We start from the raw sequence: 14,906 nt of genomic DNA on the forward strand, positions 1-14,906 counted from the left end.
AGGAAGTTTCAGCAAGGCCAGGACGGTGAAATGGTTGAGTGCACTACAATCTGAACCGGTGGCTGCTTTGAGGTTTGATCTGTTTGTGTCTGTCTGCTGACATGGGAACTGGAGTCAAACAATTATACGACCAGATCTCACACCCAGCTGCAGCCCAGCAAAACCTCTCCGTACAAAAACACTTAAATCATGACCTGAGAGATAGCAAAGCAGATTTTCCTACCAAGTGCTGTCAGTCAAATGAACGACTCTTCACATTGCCAAGTTTGCATATTCATTCTTTGGACTTTAGTAGGAAAATTTATAAAATGAGAGGATTTAGACCAAGTTTGATAAACAACATCTTGAATTTATGGAAAGTAAGTCCAATAGAGACCCCGCCACTACTCAAATATCTGAAATATTTTATTGCTAAAGTCCCCCAGAAACAAACCATGGACCATCTCCTCAAACCTTTCAGTGGCAAAAGTTCTTCCATTTTTTACAGTGATTTTATATCATGGCCCCTCGACAAGCCTCAAGGCTTTAATTGAAGTTTCTTTCATTTTTAGCTCAAACTGTTTCGTCCAAGACTCAAAGTCTTCTGCTGTTGGCTTTCTCACTGACCCTTGGTTGATGACTTTCATTCAAGTATGAAGTCTGGTCATAGCTTAGGAATTCCCAAAACATTACTTCCATTGTTCTTCACAGCAGATGGATATGCACGGCTGACTCAGTGGGGAAGTTTCCCAAAAACTTATAAAACGGAGCTTTAATATTTTATTTGAGTATTAAGAAGAGTGTTTTAAATATTTGACACTTTATCTCTCCTCAGGTTGCTGGCCAAGCGTCGGAAGAAGAACTACTGGGGTTTCTCCGTCAACTGCACGGGCAACGAGGCCGACCTCTCTGACTGCAAACTGGGCCGGCAGATAGAGCTGAAGGGCAACAACACGTGCAGGAAGGGCATGCCCGCTGTGGTCAGCTGCTTACCTGGACGGGCCTTTGCTCCGAGCGTCAGCGCCGGTTTCAGAAAGGCCTACAGGGTGGAGGTGGGTCCGATTATCTCTGTGCTGTTCACTCTGCGTGGTTAGCTGTGGCAACTTCTCAGCAAAACTGAGCTTTCAAACTTTTTGTGATTTTCCTCAATTTAAACTTCTTATATTCACTTAATTATAAATAAATTAAAATGAACATGATTGAGGAAAGCTGATGTGTTCCATATACAGAGAAGTTGGATTTTTCTCAGCTCTTTCATGGTCCGGTTTAAGAAAACAACTGCAGTATTTTTTTTATTAATCACTTGGTGGGTCTCTGCAGCAACCTCTGGTGCGTCTTCGAGGCGGAGCGATGATCGGCGAGGGCCGAGTGGAGGTGCTGAAGAACGGCGAGTGGGGAACCATTTGTGACGACAACTGGAACATCAGGGCAGCCACGGTGGTGTGTCGAGAGCTGGGCTTCGGCAGCGCAAAGGAGGCTCTGACTGGTGGCAGAATGGGCCAAGGTACCCGCAGACCTCTGACACGTGACGTGACGCAGCACTGAGGACTGAAATTAGGACTGCAAATATAACTGATGATAGATTTAAAAACGTGTTCCAGACAGAAACAAAATGATTCAACTGTTTATGTTTTAGATTTCTAAAATGTGTTTAAAAGGATTTGCCAAGTTTTTAAAGGATATGAAAAAAGCTCCAGTGTGTAGAGATGTAGGTAAAATAAAAATACATTATTGAAAGAAAAACATTATTTTATGATAAATATGGGATCAAATTGTGTTTATGAGGGGTTTTAAAATGGCCAGTAAAGTTAATGTGAGGTTATGGGATAAACAAAATACTTCTTTTTTCTTTTATGTATAATTTTTAGGCTTCATTTGCTTTGTATTGATCACTCTAGGATAAATACAAACACAGATGAAAATAAACTGTTGGCTGATTCCCCCCACACGTCCTCAGACCCTCTGAGGGATAATTACACACATGGACAGCTGTGAAAATGAAAGGTGCTGACTGAAGTTGAGTCCTGAACATCCACCTTACCTTTGGCATCTGTAGCGCCACCTGTTTTTGTCTCACAGTCAGTCTAGACCTGAAGTCAGCACAGAAAGGCTTTAAAGAACATATGGACTAGAACAGTGGTGTTTGTACTTTGGACCAAGCCCTGGTTCTCTGTAATATAATACACCACACTTTCATAAAGTTCACATGGTTGTTGAAAAAGTTGTCTTTTTTTCCCCCCTTCCATCTAAGCCTTATTCTCTGAGCAAAACAGAGCAGTGTACAAAATGTTCCCAGGAAAGAAAACAACCTTTATGGGGTTCAGGAGAGGAATTCTTTGCTGGAGAGTTGTTTGAGGACTTTCTTCACGAGCGAACCACCAGATCTAAAAATGGCACTGCACGCAGACTTGGACAAGTTTGATTGTTTTTGGAAGCCAGTGAACTGGACCGCGCAGGAATGTCAGTGAAGTGCCAGTCACAAACAGGCAGTTTCCTTGTTTCGACAGGCGAAATGTCAGAAACAGTGATAGATCAGCCATAACTTTATGAACATCTGCCAGATATTAAATGTTCCCTTTTTTTCTGACCATTCAGAACACGACCCAAAGAACATCTGGAGGGAAGTTTGTACAAACTATTGTGGAAACTCCTTTTTTATGAGGCCTCAGAGAATCACTTTTTATTTATTTATTTACTTATTTATTTAGTATTGTTTTTTAAATTACATTTCGTTTGAATATATTCTGGGGATAAAAGGGGCAGACGTAATAACATTTAATCTTCTTCTGCTACCTTTCATTTTATTTTGATTTGTGTATTTTCTTGGTTTATTTTTTATTATTGTATATAGTTATTTTTTAATAAAATGAAAAAAAAATTTCATTTTCATTTGTCATAGCTGACTGGTAATTTATTCCACTGTGTAACTATAGGACTCTGCAGTGGCCTCTGCAATGAGCAGTATAAAAGTGTCCTCCCAGAAACTTCTTTACCTTTTTAATAACAGAGATTTTACAGTTTGATGCTGCAGCTGTAGATTCAGAAGGATCACTGTTTTTTATGTGTTTGATGTGCACCTGTAGGAATTGGCTCCGTCCACATGAATGAGGTGGAATGCTCCGGGTTTGAGAGGTCTCTGACTGAATGCCGCTTTAACCGCGACTCGCTGGGCTGCAGCCACGAGGAAGATGCTGCCGTAAGGTGTAATGTTCCTAAAATGGGCTTCAARACTCGAGTAAGTCACTCAGTGTGCCGTACACAACAGCAAATACATTTCAAACCCTGGATGTGATATTTATGGCTTCACCTCTGTCCTCAGCTTCGGTTAAGCGGCGGCCGTAACTCTMACGAGGGCCGAGTGGAGGTCCTGGCAGAGAGGAACGGCTCTCTGGTGTGGGGCACCGTGTGCAGCGACAGCTGGGGAACCATGGAGGCCATGGTGGTGTGCAAACAGCTGGGACTGGGGTTTGCCAGCCACGCTTTCCAGGTAATGATTCTAAACCAGCTTTTCCTTCCAGCCAGACGTGCAAACATAAAACCGTTTGTAGGATGTGAGAGAAAATGATGCATTAAGCAAATAGTTCTGACATAAAACTGGAAATCCATATTTGTCCTCCACCTCTAAGTTTGAGGAGCTCATAAATATTAGGTCTACTCTTAAAAAATCCACTTGAATGGAATGACAACAGAACTTCAGGACCAAAAAGAACCAGTCCTTTTTTATTTTTAACTTTATTARCAGGTCAGAGATTTGAAAACTTGGCTAAAAGCTGTTTGTAATTAAAACTCCTTTTGAATAAAAGTTAAAATTTAATACGTGATTGAGCAATTAAAAAATYAGGAATTTTTATTTCATACTAATAGACTGCAGGTTTCAAAATTTACAACATGGAGGATGCACAACAACCACTACAGCTAGTTTAGTTTTAATGTCACAAAGCTTTATTATTTTTAATTAAAGCCATAATAGATTTTAAAAATGTGCAATTTTTTTCAATAGTCATGTAGATTTTATGTATGTGTATCAACCAACTTATGAAATTTGTTTTATTACTAATAAAAGTTATARATTTSATCAATTTGTTAACATTACAGAATGTAAACACCTAAAGGAGGCTTTCAGGTGATTTTTTTAAAATTTCATCTTCAGCGTAGATGTCTTTAATTTTTTCATAAGTTGGCATAAGTTGTCTAAAACGTCATAGTTTGACAGGGCCTTACCAAAGGTCTGTCACATAATTTGTATAATAATAATAATAATAATAATAATAATAATAATAATAATAATAATAAGCAAAACCAGCAGAGGGATGTTCTGTTGCCAACAATTTCAAGTTTTTTGTTTACATTTGTACATTAACAAGTACACTTTAGACCATCTCGATGTGTGACAGATGTCAAGTCAGTAAAATAATCCCTGGATGTGAAAAGAGAAGTCAGGTCAAAAACAAAAAAAATAAAGTTTTTTACTCCTTCTGGGGAAAATAACCAGTGACTAAAAGCTGTAAGGATGAGTGGACAGAAGGAGTCAGATGCAGACGTTTTGGCTAAGATCAAACTTTGAGGAATTTCCAGAAGTGATGGTCAAATTTAGTTGTAAGGGCAGAAATATTTGCTGTCTTCAAACACAATTTCTATAAAAACCCTAAAACGTTTGAGTTACATTAACGCCCCTCAACCAATCATTTAATGATATAGAAACTGTTTTAGGATAAATCTTCCAATCAGTGACAAATTGCACATTTTTGACAGCTTTTATGGTTTTAATGATCTTTAAGTTTGAAGGGATGAAAACAGCAGCCCTCTYAAATAAAACAAGAAAATTACATGTAATTTGAATATGTGATCAAATCACTTGTATATGAGATAATTAAACCCCATAAAGCTAAAACTTAAGGAGTATCATTGCATGTCATTGTTTTTACTAATATTTGCAGACACTGTGTGTCAACAGTCTGATGGACTGAAGTCACCTGGTATTCTGTGTATTACATTGGTTTAAATACAAATGCAATACTTTTTTTCAGCGTATAAAAATATATTGACATCAAGAGGATAAGATCAGTTCAGCCTCGAAATGTTTTCCAGTTTAAAGCTTGTTTATAAATGTGTGGAAGTGGGAATGGGTGCTATTACCCTCGAGTTTTATTTATCCTAGAGGGCAAAAATAAAGATGTCATTTGCTTAGAAACTTCCAAAATAGACAGAAAACAGAAAAATCCAGTTAGAGGAGGTGACTCTACCACCAAACATTCCTCCTGCTTATATGATGCTATTCTAAGGCGCTTGGACTTTATGGTTTAGGATTGTATACATGTGGAAAGTATGACTCATCAGGTGGTCTGTTAATGACTGCAGGGGGTTTAGAGTAGAACCTGGACTGGATCTGATAATGGCTATTTACATGATGAATGTCAGGTCAACACTTCTGTCCTAAAAACACGTCTCTAACACCACATTTAGTAAGTTCTCATCACATAAAGGTTTTCATGTTAATAATACTGTACAGTAATGTGGTTTGTGGACCTCCTCGGACCATCTGGAGACTCTGCTGACTTACTCATAAATAGTTCTCCAGGCAAACCCCACCACAGATGGAACAAATGACAGCAGAGCTTAAACTACACTTCACCGTGTCTGTCCCTCTACTTAGACCACCATCAGACCCCACCACCACCAGTTCACCTTCATTTACATCCTACACTTCCTCAGAGGACGATGGAAAGTCTGAGTGTTTCCCTCACATAAGATTTCCCTTTGGTCTGCAGAACTGTGCAGTAAGGCTGAGTCAGCACTGTGTGAGATTTTCACATGGCACGTCTTTAAATTAAACTTTAATCAAATGTTCAGTTCGCTGTTTAAAGGTGGAGTTTGTTGAAACCATCAGTCCCCCCCCCCCTTTATTTTAATGCTGATCTCAAGTTGTATAACAGTTTCTTTCTTTTTTTATATATAATTTATTAGGAGACGTGGTACTGGCAAGGAGACTCATCGTCTGATCCTGTGCTGATGAGCGGTGTGAGATGTTCAGGAACTGAGCTGACTCTGGATCAGTGTCTGCATCACGGGAAACACATAAGCTGTCCTAAAGGAGGCGGACGCTTTGCTGCTGGAGTTTCTTGTACTCAGAGTAAGAAAAAGCTCATTTCAAACTCTTTACTTCAAATATTTTTAGACTTTTTAAATGATGGGGAGTATAAATTGTATTGTAAACATTCAGTTTGATGGGTTTTTTTTTCATCACCTGCTGCTCTCCCCCTCACAGCGGCCCCAGACCTGGTCCTGAATGCTCAGYTTGTGGAGCAGACCACGTACCTGGAGGACAGGCCCATGTACGCTCTGCAGTGTGCCCAGGAGGAGCGCTGCCTGTCCAGCACTGCTGACAAAGCAGARTCCAGCTCCTACCGCCGCCTCCTCCGCTTCTCCTCGCAGATCCACAACAACGGGCTGTCAGACTTCAGACCGCGGGCGTCGCCTCAGTCCTGGGTCTGGCACGAATGTCACAGGTGGGACGTCAACACAGCCTGGAAGTCCAGCTTTTCTCCACAGATCTTGATGTGAAGCTACTAGACATGTTTATTTAACGAATACGGTGGTTGCTTGATGATTAAACACTCTTTCCCTGTATGGTCCAGACATTACCACAGTATGGAAGTTTTCACCTACTATGACTTGCTGAGTCTGAACGGGACAAAAGTAGCAGAGGGACACAAAGCCAGTTTCTGTCTGGAGGACACTTACTGTGATGAAGGTGAGGACTGAGCATTACGTTATTCTTTAAGAGGAGATCCCATCTGAGCATGCTGATGTGAAATCTGTTCTAATTCAGGTATTCAGAAGAGGTACGAATGTGCAAACTTTGGCTCTCAGGGGATCACAGTGGGCTGCTGGGACACCTACAGACATGACATAGACTGTCAGTGGATAGACATTACAGACCTGAAGCCTGGAGACTACATCTTCCAGGTCTGTTTAGTCCTTTGTTCCATTAGATTCCTTTGGAGAAAAAAGCCTCACCTGACTGTAACTATAACTGTAACTATAACTGTCAGCTTGCACACCCCCTCGGATCATGCCTGTTTTTTCCTGCAATTCTGTATTTTTCTGCATGGTGTCTTGCTTTTATTTTTCATTTTTATCTAATTTCATCTTGATAGTCCGGTACAGTAATTATTATTCCTATTTTTATTTTGATCAATGTTTATTTTTTATTGTTACTATCTTTAACTCTATTATTATTGCTACAGTTGATAATGTCACATAGCAATATGCTGTTTCTGTGGATTGATGTATCTGCNTTTCTATATTAATATGATACAATTTAATTGTTTTTATTTGTTACTATCTTTAACTCTATTATTATTGCTACAGTTGATAATGTCACATAGCAATATGCTGTTTCTGTGGATTGATGTATCTGCTGCTGCTACTACACCTGAATTTCCCCGCGCGGGACAATAAAGGCCGTTTCTGTAGACCTAACAGTTAACACATCTGAGCAGGAATTACTAAACTTACTCATAGACAAACTGAATCTCCTTTTGTAGCTAAATTAATTGATTTTTAATGTTTTTTCTTGGAAATATTACGTTATTTTTAAGCCATGGTGGCAGCCTGTAGCATCACCGCTAACGCACTGTTTTTTTTTCCCTTTTCCAGGTTGTGATAAACCCAAACTATGAGGTCGCAGAGTCCGATTACACCAACAACATAATGAAGTGTCGCTCAAGATACGATGGCCATCGGATATGGACGTACAACTGTCATATAGGTGAGAACATATTGGAAAAATCCTAATTTCTCCCGCAGCAGAAATACAACATCTGTTCAAACATGTAGTTGTACTGTGTCCACTTTAAAGACAGCTCAGTCCAGGTTTTTAAATTCTGTGAATGAATCTAAATGTAAAATATTCTTACTACTGAGTAATTATTCTTCATGAATTCAGTGTATTAAATGAAATATTTGGATAAGAAAAACAAAACTAAATGTCAAAGACTTTCATGGCTGTTTTTGATTAAAATGCCTTCATTTCATGACTAAATCTTTTAGATCAATGAAAAACAAATCCAACGTGTTTCAGCACAAATACYTTCAATTCACTCCCTGAAGATAATTCTCTTGAAACCTTTGAGTTTCTTGATTTATAACATCTTTATTTAGTTATCTTGTAGCTAAAAACAATGTTTAAATTGTGTATTTACACAAAGATACAGGTTTTACTGAATTTGACTTTTTTAACGGTACTAACAATTTTCTGAATTTACAGGAAGTGATGTTCTCTTCTCAAACCTATAAAAAATCCATATTCTCATAAAACAATCAACATTTAGAACCACAGAAACTTTGGAAATTATTAGATGTACAAAGTAGTTTAATTTGTTTGCATACAAACGTTGTACTTCGACACAACAGAAGAAAATATTCTTGGGAAAAATGTTCAGGAAAAGTGTTCAGTGCACATATTCATATTTTTAAATACAAATCCTCCCAGTGTTTTAAATGACAGACATTTAAAAAAAAATAAAACACTGTTAAATCTGTCAAAATGACTTGAACAAATAAAAAAAGTCCCACACTGTGAACTGAAAAAACTGAACTTTGTTCACTGTAGTTCTTTCATAAAAAAAAAAATCTTAACATTACAAACAGCCACATGTGGAACAGATCAACCAAACCCTGAGAATATCTTGCAGAAAAATGTAATGTTATTGAAAAATAATAAGTTAATACTGTAGAATTATGCAGAACATCTGGCTTCACCTGGCAGTGAGCAAACAGCAAAAAGATGTGGAAACCAGCCAGAGGTTTAAATATAACGCAAAACAATTCAGTTCAAGAAACGTGCAAAAAATAACTAAGCTTCCTTGTTTCAGAACCACTGGAGTCATCCGAAATATTAAATCTATTAAATGTTTCTTGAATTTAGAGTCCGATCTTCTTTGTTAGTGATGCTAACAGTGAAGTAAATGGAGACTCTAAATGATGAAGTGAAGTTTGTCACTGCAGTCGCTCCTCAGAGGAACAGGATCTGTCACACACAGAACAAAACAAAGTTTTATCACACCACAGCGACTCCTCAATGTTTAGTGCAGAACTTCTGCTTTTTTTGTTGCAGTTTTTATTTAATGTTTCTGTCTYACATCACAGGTGGCACGCTGAGTTCAGACGTAGAGGACACGTTTCCTGGACTGCTGACCAACCAGCTCTCACACAGGTAGAACTCCCTGAAGGACTGAGCTCATGGAGGAAAATATTCATGTTTGACAACCACTAGAGGGAGCTGTGTGAGAACACCGGTACAATAATGGCTCAATAGGGTGAACTGCTTGCTTTGTAAAGGTTTTTAACAGATTTGTGTCTTTTAATGTTTCCTGCCTTTGTTAATTAGACCTGGTGCTAAGAAATGCAGTAAGGACTGTAACCAAAAAATGTTGCTCAGCTAATCCAACAAGTGCCTTTTAAACAAGTTGGAGAGTGAATGAGACCAAAAATAAGACGTGGCCATATTCCTGAATAGATGCGTTGACTTTGGATGGATGAAAACAGTCTTCTGTTAAATCTGGTGGTAGAACTGGTCAGATTTTTTTGCACTGAATGTTTTTAAAAACAGATATCAGATTTTAAACAGTAAACGCCTGGTTTATATTTTTACTGCAAATGTGTTCACTTTTACAATATAAAGAACTGAAATAAGGTTTAGATTTTTCTGGTGCTGAATGGATCTGGTTCCTGCAGCGTTTCGGACCATCTGAGAAGACTTTTCAGTCACAATTTAAACATTTGTTTGTTTTTTGTGTGTTCCCCAAATATGTTTGTTTTGAAAAAATGTTCTATTTATTATATGTTCTACTTTTTAATCTGTACGTCCCATCTACTCTTTTCTCGTCGTCTTGAGTTTTGTTAAATTATTACCATCAGGGACTATGAAAACATTGTGGGAGTACTGTAACAGCCACACATGTATGTGAAAAGGCCTCTTTGTGGGTTTGTAAATTAGTCTGAATGTAGCAGTTTAAAGTTTTGGATGCTGAGGTGAATGTGGAAAAGTGTTGCATTTTTAAATAAAATATGATCAAAGCAAAAAGTTTCTTTAATGCTTCATTATGATAAAATACTGTCAGGCATTCTGATTAAACACACAGCTGGTGGTACTCTGCCTAAAGCCCCCCACACACTCGGGCGTACTTCGCTCAGCGGAGGTCTGTGTCGACTCGAAGCGGCCGTCCACTGGACTGGTCTGCGCAGGGATCCCTTTTTTACATCCACGTTCGCGGTGTCACATAAACTGCCTGACGAGTACAGCTTTGGARGCAACACCAAGCTGATAAAGTTGAGAATCGGTGTCATATGTGGAACAAATGGAGTCAAATTTTGAAGAGCGTCTCATGGAGGAGATTAGAAAACTAAGGATTATAAAGACTTTCAGTGAGCAACAAATTTGTGGGAGGAAATAACTCAGATACTGAGTATGGTAGTTTTTTTTTTTCTTTTGTTGTTTTAGAGCTAAAATGCAAACCATCTCTTCCTCATCCTTGACATCATGACTGAAATTGTGAGAAATTAAAGAATTTGTCAGGCGGTCAGTACACTCAAGTATAACGTCTCAAACGTCCGCAGACACTATGTGTGGAGTCCATGCGGCTCATGGACCGCACACAGTACGCCCGAGTATGTGGGAGCCTTTACAGCTGAGCAGTTCATCTGTCAGGTTACAGGTATTTTACTGTAAAAGAAAAGGAAAATTTCAGGAGTTCCTGCAAAAACTCCAAGGTGTTTATTGTGGAAACCTAAAATACATCAAACCTGTGGTTCTTCATTTGCTCACCATCAGATTTTAGTAAAACTCAGTGTTGCTGCGGTCCACCTCGGCCCCGTATGCCTAACGCTCTGGTCACCATCCGTTTGGCAACAGCACAGTCTGTCCTGGGACGTTCCTTCACTGGCTGAATAAACTCTTTGGGAAGACAAACCAAAAAATAAAAAAAGGTCAAACAAAGTGTAGTAACATTTTAACCACAAGCTACAGATCAAATCCGGAGCTCTACCTGCCCGACTGATGGCCTTTCTTTTAGCTTTTTTACTTGCTTTAGAGAGCACTCGTGTCTTCAGCAGCGGGTGGCACATCGAGAGAGCCTGGTGGGCTACAAACAACAAAAGCATCAGTCACTGCCAGCTTTTCAGCTCCAACACAGCATCATGTTAACAGTGACGCTCTCACCTGCTGCCTCGGTGGAGAAAACTCCCAGAGCATGTGTGTCGTCCACCCACGTGATCTTCATTCCACCATCACTGACATACACATGGAAGCATTTTGTGATTTGCTTTGGGGTATTTTAAGCACACAAATTTACTTTTAAATACCCAAGAATCTCAACCACGAACTTGTGGACTCCTGGGGTTTAGACTTGCACATTCAACCTATTCTTTTTAACAGAAGATTACATCAGCAGACATTTAACAATTTGCCTTTCTTCAGAAATGGGAGTTAAAAACGATCTACGATGTTATAAAATACAGCCAGATCAAAAATTTAATTTTCTATTTGTCACTGAACTTGTTCTTGGTGAATCAACAGAAGCTGGTATGATGACAATAAAAGGTTACCTCATGGAAACAATAGTTTTAAAACTTTTAAGGGGGACATCTACATAAAATATTAGCATGTGATTGTGAGTTGTGCTTCAGACATCAGAAATTTGTGACTTCTGTATCTGTATCTACAATGTGGTGTTTTATTAACCTGGACCAGGTCAAAGTATAACTTCACGAGATTGTGTCTGAAAGAAGTTAACAATTTAATTTATTTTCATCTATAGACAGAAAATAAATTTAAAACATTTTTATCAGTTTTATGTGTGCTAGTATGAGCTGTTTGCATGTATGAAATACAACTTTTCAATTAAAAAAAGCCTTTTTATACCAACTCCATTATGTTTGTTTCAGTGATTGTTAAAGGTGATGTAAATACTACTGAAAATTTTAAACTATTTTTGACCGTCCCACTATGTTAAATAAAAGGCCTGATGTACAACTAGAATTCAGTCGTTATAATATTAAGTACAACATTTCAGTAATGTTTTTAAAACACATCTATGACAGCATAAAAAAAACAACTAACAAACATTAAAAGCAGTGTGTAGGATTTGTTGTTTTCAGCGACATCTAGTGGTTGAGTGGTTGAATCATCCTCCCTGGTCCTCCCCCCACCCCCACCCCCCGCTTCTAAACACTACGGTGTCTCTCAGGTGTCAAAAACCTTTGATAATTCCAACCGCGATGTCTACCAGCAGCTTCAGGGCTAGTGATGTTTCAAGTGGTAAGATTATGAGCTTTAATAAGTAAAATTATCCCAGCTACAATGACAGACAACAAATATTACATTTATAGTATTACAACTAAAACCGTTTTTAACGCCACCACCGCAGTTTGTCCTTCATGAGACTTCGTAGACAAGATGGCGGCTGCCTGTGTGGCGACCTGCGACCATGGAGATATAAACAGCTTTTTATAAGGTAAAAATAATAAAACAAGGTCTTTGTCTGCAATGATTAGACATGTTTTTATTATTGTCATTAGTGATTATCTCAATTTCGGCTAAAAGAATTGACAAAATCCTACACACTGTGCCTTTAAAGCAGAAAACTTTAATCTTATCAAAACATGAGAGCAGAAGATTAATGAGGACACACTGATCCATAAAGCTGAACTCTAATCTCGTACCTGTATTCTGCAAAAGCATCAAGGAGGTCGTTTGTCTTGAACATAGCTGGAAAGTTGTAGATCTCGATCACGTGGCTGAAGTCATCAGCACTGAAAGCCATGTTCTCATAGACAGAGTAGTCACTGTGAACAAGCTTTATGGAGATGATGTCTGTTTCTTTGAGACGTGCCTTGATCTAAAAAGCAAAGAAATAACAGCATTATTTTTATGGTTATATATTGTGAAGAGATGCTAATGTAACAAGGCTAAGTATCTGTTAAGAAATACATTTCCGTCAATTGCGAAACACATGTGTCGCTGCCATAAAAAAAAGCAAAACAGGTTTATTATTTGTCTCAAACTACAAAGTATTTAAATAACCCAAGGAAATTTTGGCAAACTGTTAGGACTCTTGCAGGTAACAATCATTGCTCAGACTTTCCCCAGTCATTAACTATAAATTCCTCTGTGGTATCAYATAAACCAGAGATGCTAAATTGTTTAAATAGACACTTTGCTGTCTCTGGATCTTTATTTGATGCTGTCACTGGTGCTCAACCTTTAATTTCCTCTGTGAACCAATCCTCAAACAAAAACACTTTTTCTTTTTCGTATGTGTTCGTCGGAGAAGTTCTTAAGGCACTAAAGAGTCTAGATCCTCAAAAATCTGCAGGACCTGACAACCTTTCTCCTTACTTTTTACGCTTAGCAGCAGACATTATAGCAAAACTAGTCTCTCATATTTTTTWTCTCTCTTTACAAACTAATATCATTCCAGACATGTGGAAGGCTGCTTTTGTTCTTCCCCTATTAAAACGTGGTGATCCTGGTGTGCTGAACAATTATCGTCCCATTTCAAAACTTTGTATTTTATCCAAGGTTTTTGAAAAGCTAGTTAATATCCAACTTAAAGATTATTTGCAGGCAGCTAATATCCTGTCATGTCATCAGTCTGGTTTTAGGAAACAGCACAGTACAGTTACAGCCACCACAAAAGTTGTAAATGACATCATTGACGTTTTGGATGCTAATCACTACTGTGCTGCGCTTTTTACTGACCTGTCTAAGGCATTTGACACAGTTGACCAAACTATTCTTTGTCAAAAGCTGTCAGCTATTGGTTTATAAGATAATGCTGTTGGTTTTCTAATTATCTGTTAAATCGTAGCCAATGTGTGCAACACAGTGGTTTGTCATCTGATTATTTAAATATCACAAAGGGTGTACCACAGGGTTCAGTTTTGGGTCCTACTCTGTTTTCAATTTATGTAAACAGTGTCGGGGATAAAATAGCTGATGTTGTGCACATTTTTATGCTGATGACACTGTGGTTTATTCCAGTGCGAAATCTGTAACTGCTATGCTTGGACATCTTCAGTCTGCATTTGATGTTCAAACTGACTTGCTTCAGCTGAAATTAGTCCTAAATGCTGTAAAGACAAAAGTCATGCTGTTTGCCAACAAGAAGAAAGTTCCACAAACTCTGCCCCCTATAAAAACATTGACCGGTATGTCAATAAGTATGTTGAGACATATAAATACCTTGGCATAGAAATTGACAATAAGCTTTCATTTAAGTTGCATATTGAAAATGTTGTTAAGAAGCTGAAAGTAAAACTAGTTTTTTTTTCTTTGGAAATAGATCATGTTTTTCTTCCAGTGCTAGGAAGCATCTTGTTTTAATGACCTTTCTGCCCCTGTTGGACTACTGCTACGTTGTTTATATGAATGCACCRGTCACCTGCCTACACAGGTTGGATGCCGTCTATCACGGTGCACTAAGGTTCATWACYGGATGTAAATCTTTCACTCATCACTGCACTTTATATTCTAAGGTATGCTGGCCATCATTAACAATTCGTAGGCTCATGTACTGGTACATTTTTATCTATYAAACAATTTTGGGATTGTTCCCGCCTTACTTGTCCTCATACCTCTCACTCACTGTGCGGTCACAGGCTACGCTCTCAGAACTTGCTCTCCTTCAATGTTCCATTAGTACGGTCAGAACTTGGAAAAAAGGCCTTCTCTTACTCTGCTCCGTCAACATGGAATGCTCTACAGCTGYATCTGAAGTTARGTACTTTGATTCCCTTGGGACAATTCAAATTTCTTCTGAGACAAAAAAAACCTTCTTATTCAATTCAATTCAATTCAAAAATACTTTATTGATCCCAGAGGGAAATGAGGTGTTGTTGTAACTCATTTAACTAAAAACTTATTG

The 14,906-nt window shown here is 38.4% G+C and overlaps 2 protein-coding genes across 2 annotated transcripts in view; one reads left to right on the forward strand and one right to left on the reverse strand.

The window, feature by feature from the left end:
* loxl2a (lysyl oxidase-like 2a) overlaps positions 1-10,066 on the forward strand; it is a 27,510-nt gene extending 17,444 nt beyond the window's left edge. Inside the window, exons 5-14 of the mRNA XM_014009667.1 lie at positions 815-1,031; positions 1,300-1,483; positions 3,063-3,214; positions 3,299-3,466; positions 5,944-6,109; positions 6,245-6,485; positions 6,615-6,730; positions 6,809-6,945; positions 7,639-7,750; positions 9,130-10,066. Of these exons, the coding sequence (XP_013865121.1) occupies positions 815-1,031; positions 1,300-1,483; positions 3,063-3,214; positions 3,299-3,466; positions 5,944-6,109; positions 6,245-6,485; positions 6,615-6,730; positions 6,809-6,945; positions 7,639-7,750; positions 9,130-9,200 (1,564 nt within the window). The 3' untranslated portion in view covers positions 9,201-10,066. The remainder of the gene's footprint in view (positions 1-814; positions 1,032-1,299; positions 1,484-3,062; positions 3,215-3,298; positions 3,467-5,943; positions 6,110-6,244; positions 6,486-6,614; positions 6,731-6,808; positions 6,946-7,638; positions 7,751-9,129) is intronic.
* The window catches only part of r3hcc1 (R3H domain and coiled-coil containing 1), a 12,644-nt gene continuing 6,407 nt past the window's right edge, over positions 8,670-14,906 (reverse strand). The window contains exons 5-9 of the mRNA XM_014009669.1: positions 12,703-12,878; positions 11,201-11,271; positions 11,028-11,123; positions 10,808-10,936; positions 8,670-9,010 (exon numbers count right to left, since the gene is read on the reverse strand). Of these exons, the coding sequence (XP_013865123.1) occupies positions 10,827-10,936; positions 11,028-11,123; positions 11,201-11,271; positions 12,703-12,878 (453 nt within the window). The 3' untranslated portion in view covers positions 8,670-9,010; positions 10,808-10,826. The remainder of the gene's footprint in view (positions 9,011-10,807; positions 10,937-11,027; positions 11,124-11,200; positions 11,272-12,702; positions 12,879-14,906) is intronic.

Source organism: Austrofundulus limnaeus, unplaced genomic scaffold (genome assembly GCF_001266775.1).
Source record: "Austrofundulus limnaeus strain Quisiro unplaced genomic scaffold, Austrofundulus_limnaeus-1.0 Scaffold60, whole genome shotgun sequence".
Lineage (NCBI taxonomy): Eukaryota > Metazoa > Chordata > Actinopteri > Cyprinodontiformes > Rivulidae > Austrofundulus > Austrofundulus limnaeus.